Source organism: Anopheles funestus, chromosome 2RL (assembly GCF_943734845.2).
Source record: "Anopheles funestus chromosome 2RL, idAnoFuneDA-416_04, whole genome shotgun sequence".
Taxonomy (NCBI): Eukaryota; Metazoa; Arthropoda; class Insecta; order Diptera; family Culicidae; genus Anopheles; species Anopheles funestus.
The window spans coordinates 53,121,877-53,136,530 of NC_064598.1; the positions used below are offsets into that span (position 1 = coordinate 53,121,877).

The 14,654-nt window shown below is 42.6% G+C and overlaps 3 protein-coding genes across 4 annotated transcripts; 1 reads left to right on the forward strand and 2 right to left on the reverse strand.

Moving 5' to 3' along the window:
* Positions 1-16: 16 nt before the first annotated feature.
* LOC125760794 (polypeptide N-acetylgalactosaminyltransferase 14-like) lies at positions 17-10,571 on the reverse strand. The gene is made up of 4 exons (XM_049421305.1): positions 6,046-10,571; positions 1,400-1,686; positions 797-1,328; positions 17-706 (listed from the first exon to the last, which is right to left on the reverse strand). Exons 1-4 carry the CDS (start codon positions 6,378-6,380, stop codon positions 64-66), a joined length of 1,797 nt encoding a protein of 598 aa, XP_049277262.1. The 5' UTR covers positions 6,381-10,571; the 3' UTR covers positions 17-63.
* A 699-nt stretch (positions 10,572-11,270) lies between these two features.
* Positions 11,271-13,106, forward strand: LOC125760803 (galactose mutarotase). 2 transcript variants are annotated; one of them, XM_049421321.1, is made up of 4 exons: positions 11,271-11,336; positions 11,394-12,227; positions 12,317-12,652; positions 12,740-13,106. In XM_049421321.1, exons 2-4 carry the CDS (start codon positions 11,505-11,507, stop codon positions 12,995-12,997), a joined length of 1,317 nt encoding a protein of 438 aa, XP_049277278.1. In that variant the 5' UTR covers positions 11,271-11,336; positions 11,394-11,504; the 3' UTR covers positions 12,998-13,106. The 2 variants fall into 2 exon arrangements, with proteins under 2 accessions (XP_049277278.1, XP_049277277.1); XM_049421320.1 differs by having other exon boundaries at positions 11,281-12,227.
* On the reverse strand, positions 13,076-14,557 carry LOC125760808 (uncharacterized). Its single transcript, XM_049421326.1, has 2 exons — positions 14,023-14,557; positions 13,076-13,958 (listed from the first exon to the last, which is right to left on the reverse strand). The coding sequence occupies exons 1-2, from the start codon at positions 14,395-14,397 to the stop codon at positions 13,131-13,133; spliced, it is 1,203 nt and encodes a 400-aa protein (XP_049277283.1). The 5' UTR covers positions 14,398-14,557; the 3' UTR covers positions 13,076-13,130.
* Positions 14,558-14,654: the final 97 nt, after the last annotated feature.

Genomic DNA, 14,654 nt, shown 5'->3' on the forward strand with positions numbered 1-14,654 from the left:
ATGACCAACAGCCAAATTAACTTAACTTTACATGGTGTGTATATTTTTGGTACATGAGCTTAGCTACGTGAGCTGTTGCACTTCTACAGAGAAACTCCACAGCTGCGATGGTGCACCACGGCGGCATTCGGACGCACCGACATCATCCCTGACGAGACTTTCCAGGCACATTCCGCTTGCTTGGTGTATCAGTGTACCGCCCTGTCGTTGCCACCGTTGACCTTCCTTATCGGCTGTTCGTGAAATGTTACTCTTCTGGCGACAACGTTCAGCCTGTACGAAACCATTACGCACCGTAAGACAAATCGCACGCTCCGTACTTAACTGGCCGTTGGTTTTGTGTAGTGCCCACTGGAGCTGCCCTTCACTGCCATCGATATCACGTGCCCCACACTCTACCAATGTCACATCATTCTCGTTCGATCGCTTACGCGTTCTGCCCAGTGCTGGACCTTTCTTTGGTTTAACGGCGAGACAGCGTTCACCGTGTCGTAGCTGCCCGAAAGCGACATTGTTTTCGTTTGGAAGCTTCAGGTCGAGAAAAACGTTCTGCAGATACCAGCTGAATTTGCGACAGTTTAGTGTACGTCGCAGATCCTGCTGTTGGATAATCGATCCCGCTTCGATGGTCACCGCTTCTGGGCGGGCTTCGTAGAAGAAGTTCTTAAACTCATCCATCCAAACGAGTGCTAGACGTTTCGTGTTGCTGAAGCCGAAACGAAGAGAGAAAGTCGATCGGAAAGGAAAAATTCGTTATACGTAACGATCACGCTACCGTTGTAATATACTACCTTACCGTAAATACGTAATATGGCTGCCATCGGGAAGAAAGCTGAACGGATGCTTACGCCGGAACACGTGTCCGACACGTGAACAGGGCACAACCTCCACGTGTGCTCCGCACATCCACGCCTTTAGTGACATCTCGAGCGATTCGCCGCCCCAAATGTCCATGCCCGGATCGAATCCACCAAGCAGCTCGAACAAATTCTTCGCTACAATAAATATGCCTCCGGAGATGGCAGGACTATAGAAGGGTAACGATTCATCATGGCGTCGGTGCTCCAACTCTTCCTCGGCGATTGGCAACCAGCGAAAGTGAAGACTCCAATCGAAACCGCCCCGCAATCGGGCACTGTTTGCCCGATACTCGAAGGTATGTGGATCGATAATGTCTATCACCGGGCTAAGGATGGCAGTCGCATCGATCGCGAGCCGATCGTGCAGTGGTTCCAGCCAGCCCCGGTTTACCTCACAATGGCTGTCTAGAAACATAATATAACTACCACTCGCGTACGTAGCACCAATGTTTCTGGAACGTATCAGTCCTGCACAGAGAATTTGATTAATAAGAAAAACATTTGGCATGAATATAGTAACGCTTTAAACTATGACGTACCTTGTCGAACGGAATTTCGGTAGTATCTGACGAGTGGAATTTGGTTGAATGATTCATAGCTAACATATTGAAGTTTTTTGCCAACTTCCGCAGGATGGTCCAGACTATTGCTCTCATGATGGTTACTGCAGTCATCTATTAGGATTATTTCGTGCAACATATCGAGCGGAGTACGTTGCAGGATGCTGGCGATCGTTCGCAGCAGCGTGGAGGTGGCTTCATTATGGAACGTTATTATCACAGATGTAGTACGCCCAGGCGTTGTGAGGTAGGTACGCTGTTGGCAGCTGAAACGAGAATTATTATTGTATTGTAGTAATGTTTTGTGATTTAAAAAAATGCTTAAAAGCAACGTCTTAAATCGGAATAAAATATTAATTCCTACTGAATGTATTGAAATTCACACAACCCGTCCGTTCAATAATGTTGAAGCTCATCGAGCGGCATGATAGGCTGACGGTGGTGAAACCTTCAAATCGAATAATGAAGGATATGTAAATATCTCGTTTCAACACACCCTGATCAAGCTCTGAAAGCCATTATGCCACTTGATAACAGACGCTAATATGTAGCTGACTGTCGGTTTCCTGTTATGGAAACTTTAGAGCTCCAAATATTTTGAATACTTATTTAAATTTCACCACCCAGTCCACCCAGCGGTGGATGGTGAGGGAACAAAGTCTCGATGGCGGTGCTTAAGTCGTGAGATATAAAATTTAGTCACGCATTCATCAATTCGAGCGGATTGCGACCATCAACATGGCAATGTAGATTTATGTGTGATGTGTGATTAGTTTTCCCGTGACTTGTTATGTTTGGCTAAAAAATAGATTGAATTTTAATTATTTTCCTGAAACTTAATCGTAGTTAGGTGGCCTCGACATTATTGTATAGTCCGTTTTATGTCCATATATAATGGAATTTGAGGTAAAACTTATTTTCTTAAATTAATTCCATTTACTAAGTACCTAATTTTACGAGAGGTTCTTTTACATTATGAAATGATGTGATGTTTGAGGACGACAGCGATGTTACTAATTCTGCTCAAACTTTTTAAATTGCTAGATTTGTCACATACAAAAATGAATAGATAATCTGTTGGATCAGGATTCTTTTTCGTGGATCAAATACCACCAACAATAACATAATTAATGTTGAGATACGGGCAAATGTGTTGGCAATCAATTGGTCGATGAAGCCTAAGAAAACTTTTCTACTCAGCATTAAAATTGTGAGTATCTAAATAAATATACACTTGCAATACTCACACCTTTGAAATACGCCCAATGTCCAAATATGGAGAACTTCTCTGAGCCATGATCTAGGAGAAGATGCTCCAAAGAGTTTTATTTAGTATGCGCGTTTATCTACATTTCGTTTGTGTGGCTGGACAGTGTAAGAGCCGCTATAATAACGAGTTCTATTTACGTTACTGACGTTGTACGATGACCTCTTACTATCGTACAACGAATTGTACGAGTAGTCGTAAAACGAACGAGTAGTCGTAAAGTTCAAACAAAAGAATGTCGTTCAGTATTCCGTTTCATTTGTTGAGTGATCATCAATTATGTATTTAATATTGATGGCAATAATAAAGAATAAACAATATTCCTTTTTTCTTTATCTTTTAAAGCTGTGCAATAGTGGATCATAACCCGGATAACTTATATACATATTTCCCAGAAGTACTAAATAAAGTATGAAACATTAAAATGCTAAATAGTCAAACAGTGTTTGTGTAAAACACTCTTGAACAAGGAATTTAAAAGAGACGAGTGGAAGTCTCAAATACCTCCATAATTTCAATATTCAAAATACACCATAAATCATAAACCCACGTACCTGGGTACACCGTATGTATTGTAAAAAAACACAATTTTCCTATAAAGACTTACCGTGGTAGCTGGTATAGATATCCAGGACTAAAATCAAATTTTGAAACATTGCCAAAAATCTGGATTGTGCTTAAATGATCCAAAACATGTTTTTTCAAGCATTCCCAAAAATTTAACAAAATAGCTTTATTCTGTCAAATGTTATTTAGAAATAAAAGTGCAACACATACGCGAGAACGAGATCATTGAAATGGAGGATAAACAATTCACTTAACTGCAACAACAATTAGGAATTTGAATAAGCCATATCACTAAAAGAAGGAGACAAGTAATTAATGGCCAATATGCTACGTACTGTATGTGAGAAGAATTCAATTGGGCAGTAGGAAACTAAATAGTCCAATAGATTTTGATTCGTGTAAAGGTGGTGTGCTGCATAATGATCTCTGCTACCAAACATATTCCGTTTTTAATGTCCATACCCTTTCCATATGAGGAGCTTTTATTTGCATATTTTAGTTACATGTATCCAATTATAATTTATTGCCATTTGTTTTCAATATTCCAATTCGCTTTAGGCATAGACCAAAATGTTGATACACTTGAATTGATTTATAACACCGCTATTGTTAGTCTTGAAAAATGCTGTCTTATCCTATTGCAAGAAAAATATTTAAATAATCAAACACCATCTGGTTACATGGCCCCGACCCTGTGATTTATTCAATCAAACGCATTTTAAACAGTAAAGAACATCATTTTATTTCTCCGCAACCCTAACAAAAAGTTAGTTTGGCCTGTATTTCTATAGAAATTCAACTTCACACCAGATAACGATGTGCGAGTTGTTGTGGGTTTTCTTAATCCTCCTGACAATAACCGTGCGTGAAGTTTGCAAGATTATGTGCGCTCGGCTAACACCATCGTCAATCAATTTCGATGAGTTGCTGAACACACTTGACCGTTTTTACTACTGCAAAACTCATGAGCAAACGGTTTCCCGCGACTCCTTGCTTTGGGGTCAATAACTGGCGAGGAAATCCCCACGACTGCGAAGTGATTCGTTCCTGCTGATTAGCGGAATGTCTTATAGTGCCCAGCGCCTTCTCAACCGTGCCTGTTGCTTTCAACCACGTGCAACCCTTCATTCCAATAGACAAGCGTTGAAATCGCCGGTCAAGATTGTTTACCAACGGAATCGAATCTAATCGGCACGAAGTCAGTGGCTCTAACACTACATTGTTGTTAAGTTAATGAAGATGATTTTTTGTCGATAGCAAGAGGAAATGTTGTTATTTAGGTTAATAAACAAAATTTATAAGGCATGATTTATTAATTGATGTGTGATCCCTGGGACGCGTGCTTCAGCACTTGGTCTATGTAGTACATCGTTCAAACTCCAAGGAATGAGGGTACAAATTAAATATTTTACATTTATTCTGAAGCATTATTCTAATCATAACTTTTTCTATATAATCTGTTAAGGTTATAAAAAGTTTTATATGTAATATGTAATAATGACAAAATATCTACAAGTGTTAAATACTAATTTTCATAGTGAATTTATACCAGTTTTTATATAAATAGAAATATTTTTTTTTTGGTTTGTTGTGTAACAGTTCCAAATCTAGAATCATTTTTTCAAACCCCTAGACAATATTTTCATGTTATAAAATTATAAACACACTTTCTTAATGAATGTGCTTTTCATTGTAACATACATAATTAAGACATTTGACACATTGCAAAAGATCTACCTTTTTTATTTAACAAGCTACTACGCTATATAAGATCATGGTTTGAGTTAAGTTAGTTAAGTTCTTCTTTATTGGATTACTATAATTTGATGTTGTATAACAGTGTACAAATTGTTTTTTTATAATGGGTTCGACTTACTCATCTTTCCGCATTGATTTAGGATTATTTCTTAGCATTTACCGTGCATTAATTATGTTTCTTTTTTTGTTTTGAGAGTGGTAATGTGAGAAAAATTAGTTACAGAAAAAACTCACGGGAAAAAAAAGTTTTTCTTAAAGAAAAAAAAAGTTTTTCTTAACGATCATGTTTTGATACAGAATGTGTTAGTAGACTTCTTTTTATTATACATATATCGCGATTCTTTCTCGTCCTTTCTTTCAACGCGCTGCTCGAAATGAGGTTCGATCCACGACCATCGGTGAATTAGATCTAATACCGAAACGTGAGACTTCTGAACCGCTCAGTTGCCTCAGACAAACATTGTAAAGAAAGGAAGACGAAGCGAAACGAAACGTTTCCATAAATGTGTTCATATAATTCTAGAGTTTTCAACCGAATTATTCAATTCTTTACTTGTTGGATTACTATACAATTTTTACAATCCTTTTTATTTGCTAATTGCATTTGATTAATTATCGTTTTTAAAAATCGCAACTATTGTGTTAAGTTGGTTCATAGGTTGGTAACCGACTTTGGCGTAGATTTTGTGTTATTAGTATTGCTAGCAATTCTAACAATATTTTTAACAACGCGAGGGGCAATTTTTTATTTACAAACCTCGATCACGAATCGATTTTGAAGCATAAGAACGATCATGCGAAACGTAAGATTTGTTGTTGTTTTTTATACAGCCTTTTCATAGCCCAGAATGATTAATTATTTTCGTTTAAGATTAGTTCACTCTTGTACCGTTACAAACAATATGTGTTAGTTATAACCTTCACGAATTGTTCCACCGTTTGCAAAAAAAAACCCCACATTAGTCCAAGAAAGAGCACGAATACTATGATCCACCCCAAAACATGAATCTCGCATAAAACTTTAACTACTTACTTTGGATGGCGCGTATCTGGAATGGGTCGATCGACACCGAGCCGATCGCTAACAGTACGGTTAAAGTGATGCTGTTCGAACGGCACCGGCGTAGTCACGAGAACTGGACCACCGCCCCCAGACTGGAAAGGCGGTTCCTCCACGGCCCATGCATGCCAGAGCCTGCGTACCACCTCCAGCCCAACGGTGAGATTCTGCTCCGCTGTGTCCTGGTCTACCTTGCGCCGCACCTTCGGCATGTGGAACAGATACAGGTTGTTGCAGCAGAAGAACAGGACGCCGAACGCTACGATCAGCAGAAAGGCGATCGGTTTTTTGCGCTGGATCTTCATCATGCCGGTCCCGTTCGCATCGCGCTGGCACGGCAGCAGCGTCGAGACGGGGTCGGGAGATGAGTCGAAGACGAATTAACACTTTTGCACCGTGGAAGTAAGTGCCACTGGCCACTTTGTAGCAGGGAAAGATCTTTCCTAGACGTCGTACGGCGATATAAGCCCAACAAAAAGCAGCCGCTTGACTTCGCTGTAGGCACTTCAATTTAGACTAATTTGCACCATGTACATTCCATGTACGATCGGCGATCTATCTCACCAAGCATCGGTTCGCTGTGGCGCATGATCTTGATGCTGTCTCGTAGAATCCCTACCATCCACGCATGTTGTTACCACAGCAACGCACAGCCTGTGGAGACGTTTCATCACGGGCCTGCATAATTCATTCGCACTAAACATACACAATTTTGCAGCCAGCACATGCACTGCCCTTGCTTTCCTGCGAGCTGGGACTCCCGGTCGTAAAAGAACCTACTTGAATGGAATGGCCACCGGCGATGGTTTGCTCTTTGATTTGGTTCTGTGTATCCTGCCACTCTTTGGATAATGATATTGACTAATGGAGCAGGCACCGTTGTGTTGTGCTTTTATCACAATCGCGTACGCGAAATCTTCAGCCCCGAACCTGATGCCCACGTTCTTCGACCAAGACGCATGACACGCCGTGTGCGATAAGAAACGCACTCGTCATACGACGCAGTCTCTGTTTACATTGGTTGGGGATGCATAGCGGGCGGTTTCGTCGTACCACACTCGATCGATCCGGCCACGTGAAGGTAGTGACGAACACTGAAAATTCACCTGTTCACAGCAGCCAAATATTAGGCTAAAGTATCGAGCACGTATCGCGTAATGTGTGCACCGGATATGGACGACGCTGTACGTGGTATTTGTGCACCCGAATCTCACGTTCTTCCCGTTTCCTTGCAACGTTTTCCTTTTTTTCGTTGTTTCGTTGTTTCAAACCACACCAAATGCACACCGGACAACTAACAAATCTAATCACGTAACGCGCGCACCCTCTAATCCCGCGCACTTCCCTGCAAACAGCAACACACTGCCCCGAGAGTCTGAACCCGCGCGTAATCAATCGATGCGCCAAGGCCAAAAACGAAATCAGTTTTGCGCGAAGCCTGACGGTTGGGCTGACAAAAATGGAGCCTTCCCCTATCGTACGTGTTGCGTGTTTGCCGACCTTTTGTCGCACGGTCACTCAGACAGACCGGGAATAGCCGGCGCCAGAATCGATTGCGTTTCAGCCAGAACGTACGCAAGCGGTTTTTTACCTTGCCAGGTTCCGGGTTTTGTTCACAGTTTGCTTTACGTCTCTTCGTGTGCCCTATCCTAATCACGACGAAGACGACGACGACACCACCGTGCGCCTTTAAGGTCCGTCGCTGAAGCCGGCTAGATCGTAACTGTTTTCCGGTGGTTGTGTGTCCCGTGGCGCGTTCGAACGTCGAATGTACCGAACCAACTCTCTCTCTCTCTCTCTCTCTCTTTCTCGTTCGCTCTCACGTGTAAGCTAAATTCTCTTTTTCATGCGACGGATTGCGTGGAGTCCAAGAATCGGTGGTCCGATCATCCTTGTTTTGATTTGCTTTATTTCTTTCTCAGTTCAACCGATCAGTGCTTCGCAGAAGTTGGAATGCTATCACCGAATGATGCGATTTGCTTGCATGCTAATGGACCGGCACGTTTTGCCGAGGAAGCAGTACCACATGATAGGAAACCTGGTTTTATGGACGCAAGATAAGCTGCCTCTGTTTCGATACATTTGCGATTAGTCTTCTACGGTTTGATGGACATCCATCGGTATCGTATTCACAGTGAGTTATAAATTGTTTTAAGTGTATTAAATGTGATCCCAATTTGTTCATAGGATAGTATCCCAAACACGACAAGCTGTGGAGAGAATATTAATCTAACATACTTGAGATAGGTTAGTTCCACCATATTCCCATCGTGCGATAGTGTTTAATCGTGTAAACAAATGCGGAACAATCGACCAACATTGATCGACTGAATTAGCCCATTGAGCAGGCATCAATCTGTTCCTAAGCCAGCCCCATCAGGTCGATCCCTTCCTTACTTTACGATCGTAGGCAAAATCTCATCGTTCCGCTGTTGATAAGTGGGCATCTTCTTATGCAACGTGCACTGCGCCATCCGATAACTGTAATCACGTTCAACACCGCTCCGCCGACAACAGTTTCCCCTTCTCGCGCTGAAAGCGAGAGTGTAAACGGAACGGTCGTGTAAACATTTGAATGTGTACTACTACCGCGTACGATCGAATTTTCCTTTCAACGATCTTTCATGAATGCGTGTCGTTTTTCGAACTTCATATTGGCCCCTACACAAACCTTTGAAGATTGTGTGTTCTTTGCAGTTAGTTGCTAAAAGAAAACATTGTTTACTTTCCTGTTTTTAATTCATTCACAATGTATTTCATTGAAAGCTGCATTCCACTGTCGATCGGCATCTGATCATGGTCACAAGTATCGTCTGCCCATTAAATGCCAAAAATCGTTCGTTGTTATTCCAGCAAGGTGTAAAATGAATTTGCATACCACCGATGTCCCCTGTCTGTATTTCCTTGCCGATAGCATAAATGCGCTTATTTGTCGATTAACGTATTGGTTTTGTTGTTGACTATCGACCAAAGCAAACCTGCTGCTATAGCATGAAGGCACTTTTGCGTAATATCGACATTGGGCAATTTGTTTTGAAAAGGTTCACAACCTTAACCGTTCAGGCCGTATGTGTGCTGTGTGTTTTTTTTTGTTTGGTTTAGAATAATATTTTCTTTCAATAAAAAAAAACCAAAGCTTCGGCTAGATTTTGGGGGCTTTACCCCCCAGATCCCTCACATAAACTCGACTGAAGTGTTGAGAGTTTTTTTTTCATTTGTTGCCATTTTGCCATTTTGCCGAGCGCAGTAATTGTTCAATAATTGCTTCCGGGTGCAGATTTTACCGTGACCGTCAGAAGGAACAACAGCAAAAAAAAAACAAACCTTCACCTAACAGGCCAACCTGTTCGGGACCAGCAGTTAAAATGAGCGAGAGAAGCAAAAAAACACACAATTTATCCGACTTGTGGTGTGCGAAGCGTCGATCATTTTGTGAAGCGCAAACTACGCATTGCATTCGGGGCCGATCCGGCGATTGTTTATGCACTTGGTCACGTGGTTGGTTATGTTCAGCATCCGGCATGTTTACTCGGAGGTTCCCCGCTATTTGCTTCCGTTTTAGCAGATAAATGTTTATAAAACCGTGGAGAGTGATGTCTCGTTTGGCGTGTTTACATGCACAAAGCATGATGGAAAATCGACGTACACTTCAGTCATGTATACAATCGATCAACTGAGATTCATAGGTACATTGTACCATGATCTAATGATAGACTTTATCCATGTTTAAGATAATACAACATGACACTTATTCGTTGTGTCATTCATTCCCTTGCAATAAATTCCCTCGATGTGTGAGACATGATTGAATTTGACTAATATCTCAAAATTAAAAGAATTAAACATTGTTTCCCTTGCTTTTCCGTCTTCTTCACGGCTTAACGATCGATTTGACATTTATGGCTTACTAGACTTAAAACGAAACGGAGAAGATTTGGTTCCAGTACTTTCGTGTAAAAGTTCAATGAAACGAATGTCTCTGCTGTTGATCCTGACACATAATAGTCAGTAGCGGATCTAACGGTGGGCGGAGTAGGCGACCGCCTAGGGGCCCGTCGCTTGGAGGGGCCCCGAAAGATGACAGAACATTTCATACGTAACGAAGCCCGAGCAAAAGTACACCCCCCCAACCCCCTCATCGACTGCCTGCTCGAACTGGAACACTAGAGGCCCCTTTAAAACCCTGAACGAACGTTTTTCAAAGAATTATATGAATAGCCAGGGCCCCAGGATTACGACAATGTAATTTTTTTACTCTGCCATCCAGGTTCGGCAGTGGTTAGGCGCACAAAGGCGGTGACGAGGTTGGGAATTTGTAGACCCTCTCGCTTAATCCTACAGAGCAGCCAGGGGCCCCTTTAAACCGAGAACGAACGTTTTCCAAGGAATGATGTGGGCAGCCAAGGCCCCAGCATTATTAATGGGTAGTTTTTCCTTAAAAACCATATGCACAGGTTTGCGAGTGTGTTTGGCTAGCGGTATTTCCCCCCACAATCGTCTGCGTAATTGTAGGGGCTCTGAGCAGATGCAGTAGTAAGTGAGTACTTTTAAAAACAGTTAACTTCCCGGTCACTTTTACCAAAATTCAGTTTGTCGACAGTGCGACCATACTTTTGGGGCCCAAATTACCATTCCGCTTAGGGCCTCCGAGAAGCTTGATCCGCCACTGATAATAGTCGTTATAGCACGGGTCAAATACTCCACCGGACTTGGTTCAAAACACTCGATAACTTTAATGGAAGCCAAAACATTCTTAAGCTCAAGGATCTTCTTTCCATTTTTTTTAAACTCAAAGTTGTTTCTTTCTTCAATTAACCAAAAAACCAACAGAGATTAAGTAAGATCTTTCTAATCGATAAGCACGATTAAATATTTAAAAAGGTTAGTAATACAATAAATTTACTGAACTGCGTACTAAAAAAATGAAAACAACAGGCGCATACATATTGAGGCTGAAGTGCTTTAACCCTTGTGGTCAACCGCATAGCAAAACAGATCCATCGATGCTTCAAGATGCTCCATTTAATTTCCCTCCCCTACACATACACGCACACTTTTCTACTTCGCCTCAGTAAACAAAACATCAGAGAATAGTGTGTATGCGTGTGGATGAACGGGATGATCGCGATAAGAAATTTGTGCATGTGTGTAGTGTATGTCTTCACACACAGCCACAAATCGACTATGGGATACAAAACAAACGCAAATAAAAACAACGCTCAGCAGGCTGCGAACTATCACTTCCACTTGTCACTTGTAGAACGGTTTGTGCAAATTTCCAGTTTTTATCATCAAAATTATTTACCGTCTTGAAATTTCAGTGTGATAAAACGAAACAATCAATTAGTGAAGCAGCAAAGCCGCAAAGTCAGCGCTTGGGTACTTGGGAAAATTATTTACTCACTTCATCGCTTCAATAGGCTGATAACGCAATGAGTTCCAGGGCAGAGCTAACCGGGTCCGCAGATAACAGCCACCTTTCGGGCGCATCGGTAACGATCAAATCAATAGACAGTACAGCTGAACAGCGCGGATCGCAGACGGAAAGCTACGAAATGGTCGATACGTGCAGAAGCGAACCCGTAACACTGACCATGGATGGTTTCGGTACGGTAAAGCATCCTAAAACAGGTGCTACCGAGACGGTGAAACGATTCACCTGGCAGAACAACCAAGGTATGTCGGTGCAGGTCATATCATACGGAGCCATTATCACGGTAATGAAGGTGCCAGATCGCAACGGTCGTATAGACGATGTGGTGCTCGGTTTCGATGACATACCCGGCTATAAGACGCCGAACAATCCGTACTTTGGAGCGACCATTGGGCGCATTGCGAACCGTGTTGGTGGTGGAAAGTTTACACTCAACGGACAAGAGTTCCAGGTGACGAAGAACTTTGAAAACCGACACCAACTACATGGTGGAAAGGTTGGGTTCGATAAGTACAACTGGGAAGCGTTTGTCGATGGGACGGTGGTGACGCTTACCCACACATCCCCGGATGGTGACGAGGGATACCCTGGCGCAGTAATGGTTAGTGTTCGGTACGAGCTAAAGGCGGACAATCGATTCGAAGCCCTTTTTAAGGCAGTTTCGACGAAACCCACACCGATTAATCTAACCAACCACTCGTACTTTAACTTGGCGGGTCATGTAAGTGCAATCAATACGGACGGGATGGCATATGAATTGAAGGTTATCTTTATAGTCTGAACATAAAATGTACCTGTCTTTCCCAACAGTCAACGGGACATGAGGAAATCTATCGGCATGTTGTTAGCATCAACGCAGATAAGATTACTGACACCGATGCCGATTCGATACCGAGTGGTAAATTCATCTGCGTCGGTGGGACACCATTCGATTTGCGCATACCGCGCGAACTGGGTCCCGCCATGGCAAAAACCGTTAGTGAAGGATTCGATGATAACTTCTGCATCACCAAGGGTACAGAACAGGGTCGAACTTTTACAGCACGTGTCATCCATCCGCACAGCGGACGAGTGCTGGAGGTATACACCGATCAGCCGGGTGTACAATTTTACACGAGCAACTTTATGCCGGATCCAAACAAGAATGTAAGATCCGTTTTCCCAACTAGCAAAGAATGTTTCTTTTGAGACTCCCTTTTTTTAGATTAACGGTTTGGCGTATTTTATTTCTAGATTCGCCCAAAACAGGTAAACGCTCCGGAATACTACGAAGTAACTCGTCTCGAACCGGTCATTCCTGATGGTGTGGCTGATCCTCCCATTCGAGGTAAAGGTGGAGCGAAATACTGCAAGCACGGTGCATTCTGTTTGGAAACACAGAACTTTCCCGATGCGATCAATCATGCCAACTTTCCATCGGCTGTGCTAAACCCTGGAGCACAGTACGTGCATGAGGTTGTGTACAAATTTGATGTGCTTCGTGACCAATAGCCTGCATATGCCTGCACCTATGCAATGTCGGATTTCTGCTCTTTTGAATCAGTCCTCAACGAATTGTAGGCAAGAAATAAAATGATGCTAATTATATTATCACCTAAAATTATACGCACATCCACTGCTACCATTAGCATGCATCGTCGGCATCGATTTCTCCCGATTCCTTCCATTCTTCAACTTCACTTTTCGACGGTAAACGGAAACGGAATTCTTCCTTAAAGTGATCGTACACTTGCTCGCCTAAATTGATCATGTCGACCGCAAGACTCTTCTCATCTGTTTTCCATTGACGTTCGGTAGATCCGGCAAACAGCTCCATCCGCAGCAGCGTGACCATCGTCGGGTTGAGGTATCGTTTAATGTTGTTGAACAGCTGGGCCTTGTTGAGCTGCGGACCTTTTTCCATGACCACCTTTGCCGGACAGGCAGCTGGAAGAATTATAGGCTGTGGTTCTGGACGATTCGTGAGATCTAGCACAAGAGTCTTGAGATCTGATATCTCTTGTAGATTCCGATCCATTTTTTCCGATAATGCTGGATCAAGGACGGGCACCGTAATGGGTGTGGGAGTGGGCATTACAACGCTGCCAATGGTGGAAATTGGTATGTCATGCTGATTGTTCACAGAAGACGACGGTTCCCCTGGTTCGTCGGAGGGTATCTCGTCATGGATGTAAACATCCAGATCGTCTTCATCGACAAACGTAGGTTCGCCATTTTCATCGCTAATGATCGTTGCTTTTGCTTTCATTGAGCACGGTTTATGGTGCGTCGAACTGACTCTCTTGTTCAACAGTTGCAGCAAACGCTTTGTTCCTTTCGGCTCGGTTTTAATCCGAATCACTTCACAAGGCGTGGTTGCTTTGTGGCGAATCATGGTTTCCGAGTTTAGTATTTTTATTTTCTTAATCGGAGGCTCTGCCGCTGGACTTCTTCGTGTTTGTATTCGCTCGGTCTAGTGAGAATCAAATGTAAAAATCAGCAAGGCTCAAAAAAGAATGCTTTCACGAATATCTTACCGTCATCGTGGTTTGCGCAGTAGACGGATGCACAGATTCTAAAGTCCGATCTTTTATCGATTTGTCGTCGTATTCCACACCCGTTTCCACATTAAATATAGTGCCGTCCGGTTTCAGCATCAACCGAGGTATAGCCAGCTTCGTGAGGCTTTCACGCAGTTCATTCATAAACATTTTGCGCTCGAAATGCTCCTGGCACACAACCTTGTTGCAAATCTTGTCGGTTGGTAGATTTAAAAACTCTAACCGGTTCGCGTTCTTTGCCCATTTCTGCAACCGTTCCGGATCACGCACGGGAAACCGAAAGTAGTGCAGCTCCTTCCGGTTAGAAGTTCCATTTTCACATTCACGAAATGTACATCGGCATCCACCCATGCTTAGACAATTAGCACAAAATGGGTTGAATTCAAAAGACTAATCGGCTTGAAGTATATTATGGACAGCTTTTCATTGGCGTTAACTTAATAGGCTGTAAAAACTATACAACCAGCCACCAAACTATCAGTGTTTGTATGTTTTATTTACGCTCACTTGTTTACACCAACGCCAAAAAAAACCGTTGACATCGGTTTGACAGCAAGTTCGCACAGGGTGGTTCACTGTTGTCAAAATCCATTAAATCAAAACAATCA

Coding starts and splice junctions, on each gene's coding strand:
- LOC125760808 (XM_049421326.1), bottom strand. CDS start 14,397: ATGGGTGGATGCCGATGTACATTTCGTGAATGTGAAAATGGAACTTCT. Junction 13,959..14,022: donor CTGCGCAAACCACGATGACG/GTAAGATATTCG, acceptor GATTCTCACTAG/ACCGAGCGAATACAAACACG.
- LOC125760803 (XM_049421321.1), top strand. CDS start 11,505: ATGAGTTCCAGGGCAGAGCTAACCGGGTCCGCAGATAACAGCCACCTT. Junction 12,228..12,316: donor ACTTTAACTTGGCGGGTCAT/GTAAGTGCAATC, acceptor CTTTCCCAACAG/TCAACGGGACATGAGGAAAT. Junction 12,653..12,739: donor TGCCGGATCCAAACAAGAAT/GTAAGATCCGTT, acceptor TTTTATTTCTAG/ATTCGCCCAAAACAGGTAAA.
- LOC125760794 (XM_049421305.1), bottom strand. CDS start 6,380: ATGATGAAGATCCAGCGCAAAAAACCGATCGCCTTTCTGCTGATCGTA. Junction 1,687..6,045: donor CCAGATACGCGCCATCCAAA/GTAAGTAGTTAA, acceptor TTCTCGTTTCAG/CTGCCAACAGCGTACCTACC. Junction 1,329..1,399: donor CCGAAATTCCGTTCGACAAG/GTACGTCATAGT, acceptor TTCTCTGTGCAG/GACTGATACGTTCCAGAAAC.